The sequence below is a fragment of the Theropithecus gelada genome, chromosome 5, assembly GCF_003255815.1.
Source record: "Theropithecus gelada isolate Dixy chromosome 5, Tgel_1.0, whole genome shotgun sequence".
In the NCBI taxonomy this organism is placed as follows: domain Eukaryota; kingdom Metazoa; phylum Chordata; class Mammalia; order Primates; family Cercopithecidae; genus Theropithecus; species Theropithecus gelada.
In genome coordinates, this window is record NC_037672.1 from 182,416,393 (window position 1) to 182,424,531 (window position 8,139).

At 41.8% G+C, this 8,139-nt stretch overlaps 1 protein-coding gene across 4 annotated transcripts in view; it reads right to left on the minus strand.

Annotated features, from left to right (window-relative positions):
• Positions 1-7,850, minus strand: part of PDLIM3 (PDZ and LIM domain 3) — a 34,251-nt gene extending 26,401 nt beyond the window's left edge. For 3 of the 4 annotated variants that reach the window (XM_025385129.1, XM_025385128.1, XM_025385126.1), the window contains exon 1: positions 7,583-7,796. In XM_025385129.1, the coding sequence (XP_025240914.1) occupies positions 7,583-7,675 (93 nt within the window). In that variant the 5' untranslated portion in view covers positions 7,676-7,796. Of the gene's footprint in view, positions 1-7,582 lie in introns of all 4 variants that reach the window. The other variant, XM_025385127.1, reaches the window with a different exon arrangement.
• Between the last annotated feature and the right edge of the window lie 289 nt (positions 7,851-8,139).

Consider the following 8,139-nt stretch of genomic DNA (forward strand, 5'->3'; position numbering starts at 1 on the left):
GTAACCTGCGGCTTGCTGCGGAGCTGGGAGCAGCTATATAGCTACGTCACCAGCTCTTTCAGAAGTCAGCTAGGACAGGCGGTTTATAGTGATGGCCAGATCCCACTTGTCATTTTGTATTCAACCTGGTTATTGTTGTCCTGAGACCTCTAAGGAGAGAGTTGATAAGAAAAAGGAAATAGAGAGAGGAATGAGAGAGGAGAAAATATGATGCCTTTACTTCTTCCTCGTTTTCAAGTGCAGCGAGGCCAGTGATCAGAAAATGACTGTGAAGTAGTTTTTCCCAATTCTGTGAAGAAAGTCACTGGTAGCTTGATGGGGATGGCATTGAATCTATAAATTACCTTGGGCAGTATGGCCATTTTCACAATACTGATTCTTCCTATCCACAAGCATGGAATGTTCTTCCATTTGTTTGTGCTCTCTTTTATTTCGTTGAGCAGTGGTTTGTAGTTCTCCTTGAAGAGGTCCTTCACATCCCTTGTAAGCTGGATTCCTACGTATTTTATTCTCTTTGAAGCAATTGTGAATGGGAGTTCACTCATGATTTGATTCTGTTTGTCTGTTATTGGTGTAGAGGAATGCTTGTGATTTTTGCACATTGATTTTGTATCCTGAGACTTTACTGAAGTTGCTTATCAGCTTAAGGAGATTTTGGGCTGAGATGATGGGGTTTTCTAAATATACAATCATGTCATCTGCAAAGAGGATGAAGCTAGAAACCATCATTCTGAGCAAACTATCGCAAGGACAGAAAACAAACACCGCATGTTCTCACTCATAAGTGGGAATTGAACAAAGAGAACACTTGGACACAGGGTGGGGAACGTCACACACCAGGGCCTGTTATGGGGAGGGGGGAGGGATAGCATTAGGAGATACACCTAGTGTAAATGACGAGTTAACGGGTGCAGCACACCAATATGGCACATGTGTACATATGTAACAAACCTGCATGTTGTGCACATGTACCCTAGAACTTAAAGTATAATAATAATAAAAAAAGATTTTTCACTGAAACTAAAGGGTTAGTGTAGGCTTATTAAAAGAAAGCTATGGATGTGTACAGTTGAATAACTGATTTAAGTTATTTGGAGCTTGAAAAAAAAAGACAATGTCTGTGAAACTGGCCTGATTTTAGTAAGTTAAACGATCTGTTTAATCATGAAAATCTATTATTTCCCTGTATTACTTTATTACTTTATTGCATTATTATATTCTTTCCTTATATCATTACTTTGTATTAGCATGCACAGTTTATTACTGTTTTCCCAAATTAGGAGAAGAGAGAGCTGAAATGAGGCATAGAGCTTTTCAGTGGATTATTTATTATTTAGGCTCATTAGGGTCTCAAATATCAAAAGTACTGCAGAAATCATTGAACGCGGTACTGCAGTGAATCACTTAGCAGCGTGTTTTCAAACTTGTGTGTTTATAAGAATCACCTGGGGTCCTTGCTAACATTAAAGACTCCAGCCCTACTCCAGATGCTCAGAATCAGGAACAGACTCTCTAGGAGATGAGCCAGGGAATCTATGTTTTTAACAAGAGCCTCAGATGATTTCTGTTATTCACATCAACTTATATTACTTGGATCTGTTGGGAAAAAAAGCTAACTGAAAACACAGATAAAACATCTATAACATCCTATTTATGTGGAGACGTAAGGCAAGCCCGAGATAGAGTCCCGAGATGATGTTTCCGTTAATAAAAATGATTGAAATAGTTATGGAACGAGACGAGCACACACTGAAGCACTGCACAGCAGGCACGGATTGAAATCATGAGAAGCGCTATTGTTCCCTCTCCTTCCCTAGCAAACAGACTCCGCGTGCCTCCTTGGCATCCACAGCCCTGCAGCACCTGGCTGCCAAAGACGTTTCTAGAGCCACACCCCACACCGGTTATATCAGAATCCCTGCATGCACCTGGGGGTGGGTGTGTTCCAAAGTCATACGGGCGGCTTGAACGTGCTGCCGGCGCTGAGAACCATCACTGGATTCCTACTGGGGAACTACTATCTCACTTAATTCTGAAGACAATCTTACAAAGTAGTTATCTCTTTTTTAAAATGAGAAAATGGATGCTTGGAAAGTATAAGAAGCTTGGTTACGGTCCCACATCCTGAGAAAACCTGAAATTCCCACCTGGGTCTGCCTCGCTCTACAGCTCAGAATCTTCCATCGTCTCGCATTGCCTCTCCTGCAGGTAACCTTTGCTTCTAGCTCTTTGGGCATGGTTTTCTCGTGGAATTCTGGACAGGTTGTGTGACGGCAGTTCATATACATGTTCCTTCTTTTCTGCTGATATTAGCTTCTCAGGGGTTACAAGCCCATCTAAGCCACAATTATACGCTCACAGCGTCTTTTGTGTACAAGACATTCTGCACACAGTAGATGCTTGTGGGATGTATGAGTTACACACAAACCAGTACTTCCATGTAGACATGGTCTGTGTTAGAACAAAATTGAATAGGTTTTTATTTACATCAACCTTTCTACTACATTTGTTTTACCCTGGAAAAGAATTGTATTCAGTTGCAAACAGTCCTTTCTAAAAGTTTAAATTTCAAATGTAGTTTATATTACATTAAATTTCAAAAGTAGTTTATTTTAAAGTCATACACTTTTCTCTCTTAAAGCCTGCAAAAATTAGGAACATGCTAACATTTTCTATACTGGTCCTCAAGCTCGTATAGCATTCTCAGTTATAATGATCTTGATCTTAGATGTGCTCTGGATAGGAAGGAGGGAGGAAAGAAGAGGGGAAAGAGAAACTGAGTGAGAAAAGACACACTGGCATCAGACCTAGACAATCATTTTATGTCATGGACATAAAAGAAGCTTGCCCTGTACACCAGCCTCCCCTTATCCACGGTTTTATTTTCTGCAGTTTCAGTTATCCAAGGCCAACTGCAGCCCGCAAAAAGTCATTGGAATATTTGAGAAGTAAACAACTCATAAGTGTTAAATTGCAGCTGTGCTGAGTAGCGTGATGAAGTCTTACTGTGTCCCACCTGGGTCATGGATCATCCCTTTGTTTAGCGTGTCCACATTGTCTATGCTACACTCTTCACCGTGAATCACTTTGCAGTCTTAGTTATCAGATCGGCTGTCACGGTATTGCAGTGCTTGTGTTCAAGCAACCCTTATTTTACTGAATAATGGCCCCAAAGTGCAAGAGTGCTGTGCCCAAGTTATAAATTAAACTTTATCACAGGTATGCATGCATAGGAAAAAACACACATATATATAGGGTTTGGTACTAATGTAGGTTTCAGGCAACCACTGGGGGTCTTGGAATGTGTCCCCTGTGGATGAGAGGGGATTACCGTATTCCATACTGAAATTTTGTCAAAGCAAATGATTTGTAACTTGTCTGTGAGAGTAGATCTAGCTTCTGGATGGTCCAAAAACTTAGACTTTGTAGAAGTGTCTTATGAAAAAAAAAGAAAAGATGCTCACTTAAAGAAGTGAACCTTAAAATTCTTCTGTGAAATGCTTAGGCCAGTTATATATGGTGCTCGAAATAACAACTCCCTCCCCTAAACTGGACATCCAAAACTGAAATTTTATATTGCACAAGGTCGATCACGCTTACTGCCTAGAAACTGCTTTCCTAAAAATTGTGTTTATCACAACCAGTTGCTAAAAATTTGTTTTGAGAATGTCTGGTGTTTGACTTACCTTACTTTTGATTCTTTTAATAATACAAAGATTCATCTGGCTGATTATTTGGATTGTAAACAATTACAGGGGTGAGGGCCCTGTGTCCTAATTTTGGGAACTGTAATTTCAATTGATGGAGGCAGTTATATTTGTCACTCTCCTACAAACTCTGGTTGGAGCCCCATTGTCTAGGAGTATTGCTGTAGCCTGTATTTGTATAGTGTGAGGCGGGGAGTGAATGGTATAGCTTGTAAGAGGACAAAAGCTGATTTAATGGGGACTTGATTAAACACATCTCATTTATGGGACCTTTTGTGGCTTTAAGTACAGACATTGGTATTTCAATTCTTTGTATATTAAGAACTTATTTAAAACTGACAAATTGGCCAGGCGTGGTGGCTCACGGCTATAATCCCAACACTTTGGAAAGCTGAGGAGGGCGGATCGCCTGAGGTCATGAGTTTGAGACCAGCCTGGCCAACATGGTGAAACCCCATCTCTACTTAAAAAAAAAAAAAAAAAAAAAAATACAAAAATTAGCTGGGTGTGGTGGCGGGTGCCTGTAGTCCCAGCTACTAGGGAGGCTGAGGCAGGAGAATCGCTTGAACCTGAGAGGTGGAGGTTGCAGTGAGGCAAGATTGCACCACTGCAATCCAGCCTGGGTGACAGAACGAGACTTTGTTTCAAAAGCACAAAACAAAACAAAAACATGACAAATCAACTAACAATAGAACAATTCTCACTTATCTTTTTGTGAAATATTTTTGAGAACACATTCTGTACCTACTTGTAATAGTTCTGTAAAAAGTGGACAATCTAGTCAATCATTCATACTGTGTCTATATTTATTCTACAATACATATGATCTACTAGGCACTGTGCTAAGCCCTGAATGACCCTCAAATTAGAAGGTTCCCGCCTTCGGGGAATGTGCAGTTTGGTGGGATACAGATGCAGTGAAACATCTGGTACAGGCATGACATAAGGAGGGTTACACAGGCCGAAAGCTACAGTAATCAAATGGATGAGATGGTTGTTACTGAAAGAAGGACTGGGGAGAGGCGTTGGAGTGGGTTTCCACAGGCATAGAGGACAGTGGTGTGGTGTGGGGAAAAGAAATCTGGGGAAAAATGGTATCAGGAGCAAACACATGTCAGGGAAACCATAAGCAGTCCAGAGGACAGCCCCACTGCCTACGTGTGGAGCAATGGGAAGAAAGGGAGAGAAAACGGAGAGGAAAGAAATGAAGTTAGCAACTCAAATTGGGATAGTAGATGGTAAAAAGTCATGAATGTGATGCTAAAGCCACACATTTCACTCTCTACAAACCAGTGATGCCACTGAAGGATTTTTAAGAATGAGAAAGGAGCAACTTGGCATTTTCCAGAGACGGGAAGAGTATGCTGTGTGAATTGGACGGGGGAGACAAATGTCTAGGTGTGGAGCTAGGAAAGCTTGAAGAAGGACAGTGGTAGAAAAAATGGAAAGTGGCAGATCTTGAAGACAGAATCAATAAGGCCAGTGATGAAGAGGATGGCAGAAAACACCTCTTTGGAAATATGGGCACAAGTGTCCATTTTCACCTGTGGCCTTCAGAATGCAGGCAGAGCCAGCATCAGAGCCTGTTCCACTGCTTGCGACCGTCCGCGGGTTAATGAATCTTTTAAAGCCTCATTCTCCTCATTTGCAAAAGGGGACGTCACTACTGCTACTCTCCTAAAGATTATTGTGAGATTTCAGTGAGTTCGTCCATATAAAAGGTTCCCATCAATGCCTGGCAAGCAAAAGAGTACAATAACACGCTTACGACCTCACACACTACCTTTCAAAATGGTGTAAAAATGTTAAAAGCGGTACAACAATTCACCATTTAACAATACTGAGTTATTTTTCTGTAATACTTTTCTGTAATACTTTTTATTCTTAACAAATTTCAGTATTCTTATCATTTCAGTGAAAATATTCTCAATTAGGTGTTCACTAACGCATAAAAGTTATTATTGAATAAATAAATGAATATTCTTATTTATTCAATAAGAATCTACTATGTACCTGGCTTTAGGGACGCTTGGGATACAAAAATAATTTGGTTTTACCTGCTGTCCTGGAATTAATTAAAGAGAAAAGGCATAATCAAGTGAAATAATATTTGGTCATAAACTGTTATTGAACCAAATGTCAAAATGAGTGATACGAATTAGTTATGAGTTAGAAATTCCAGATAGAATTGGTTTCCCTAATAATAATTGTCATTATATCAAATATATTTACCAATAGCTATTGTAGGCCAACTCTGGAATGTAAGCACTGATTTAAAATAAACATTTATAATGTCAACAACTCAAAATTTCAAGCATATCATTACTTATATTGACATACAATTATACTATAATAGCAAAATATTTCTTTTATAAATACCTTAAAAGATTTTCGTGACTAAATTATTTTGTTAGAATTTAATGATTTATTCTGTGTTAGGATTCAAAAGTTTATTCAATTTAAATAAAAACTATACTCCAGAAACTAAAAATATTTCTTACTAGATATAATGGAAACTGGTTTTTTTTTTTTTTTTGGTAAATCTATAATAGGAATTGTTTGGCCCAGGTCACTAAAGCATTTTCTGCTTAATTTACTCAGGAACATTTTTGGGGGTATGTTGAACAGTTTTCATGTTTCATATAAAAACACATGTCAGATGTGTTTATATGTTTTTGAAAAATGTAAAACAAGGCTTGAAACGTTCCATTGTATGCGTCTGTAGGATACATGTTTTGACATATTTTTAAAAGGATGTTGGTTCCCAATTCTCATAGGCATATACAAATAAAACAGAATTTAAAAGGTATTACCTTGTTCAAAATCTGTATGAGATCAATCAGATTACAACATATACATTTATAAAATATGGCATGAGAATACATGAAAATAAAGTATAATACTCTGAAACTAAAAGTATAATATTCTGGAAGTTTACGCCCTTAGGTATTAAATGTTTTATATGTGACAACTGAAATAATACATTAATTTTCTATGAAGAAAAACATTGTTAGAAAAAAATCAACTAGACCAAATAATGCTTTAGAATTCTTCAAATTTACTGATAAGAGAGAAACCCTGAGGTTTTATTTTTACCTTGTTTTCTCATCATACAATAGAGAACACTAAGTAAAGCTTGATTTTGATATTAAAGCATTATTTTCCGTTTTTAGGCTGAGTGGTTTACTCTGCACCAGGTAAACTAAACTGCCACGTTTTCTTTGTAGCTGGAGTCAGAGGTTGATGATTGCTAAGCCAAGTTCTCAGCTTTGGAAAACATGTGTTCAAAGTGCCTGGAAACTCAGGAGCACGCATTAGGAACATTTCCCCTGTCTGGGCTGATAGGAGCTGCTCCAGTGTGGCCAACCCAGGCCGTGCCCCGCGAACAGCGCGCTGCTGAAGTTTTCATCCGGACGAGGAAAATGCTCAGCTGCGCGCCAGCTCCAGGGAATGCCCGGGGGCGCCATCCCTCGTCTCTCCCACCCGGGACCCATCATTTGTTACGGAAGGGCGATGGGGTGTGTTTTATTTCTGTTATCACATACAAACATTTAATACGTAAAGGCGAGGACGCATCGAGTCTGGCAGCCTCGCCTTCCCTGAGCCCAGGGGCTCTCCTCGGAAAGTCGCTGCGGACCCAGAGGATGGGACACCTTTAGAGCGGACTTTTGTCAATCTCTGAGCCGCTCTGCAGCCACTTGACTGAGTTGCCGCCGCCCCCGGAGCTGGGCGCTGAAGCCCGGGACCCAGCAGCGCCCCGTCCGCCAGCCCGCGCGCGCTCTCCGGCCGCCCTCGGCCCCGGGGCACCCACCGCGTCCCCCCGGACGCCACCGGAGTCCCCACCTCGCAGCAAAAGCAGGAACGCCGACACCTACCCTGGTGATGACCAAAGGCTGGTTGAAGTCTATGCCCCCTGAGAGCCTGAAGCCCCAGGGCGCCGGGCCCGGGAGGACCACCGTCTGGGGCATGTCGCCTTCCTCCTGCCCACCGGGCTCTGAGTGTCCCCGCGCCGCGGGGCAGCCACTCCGCGCCGGGCAGCGTCCTGGCTGCGACCCGGGCGGGGGCGCTTTATCCCCGCTGGGAGTGACGTCACCGCCCCACCGTCCTCCCCGCCCCCTCCCACCCCGGAGAGCTCCAACTTTGGAAGCGAGAGCCGCGCCAGCCCTGCAGGAGTGCGCAGTCCGGCCGGCTGGGGCAGCCTCCCGGGCCTCGGCGGGCGCGGGGGCTTCGGGTTACAGCGTCCGTCGCTCTCTTGAAGTCACACCTGTCTCCCTGTTTATCTTCTGCTTGGAGCGCGGCAGTACACTTTGTTGGAAGCGAAAGCAGTCAGACCACAGCCTCCATGCTTTCAATTAAAACGAGCATCCATCAATAAAATTCGTAATTTAGCAATTTCGAGTGCATTAATATTTACTTACTACCTCTGCCACTT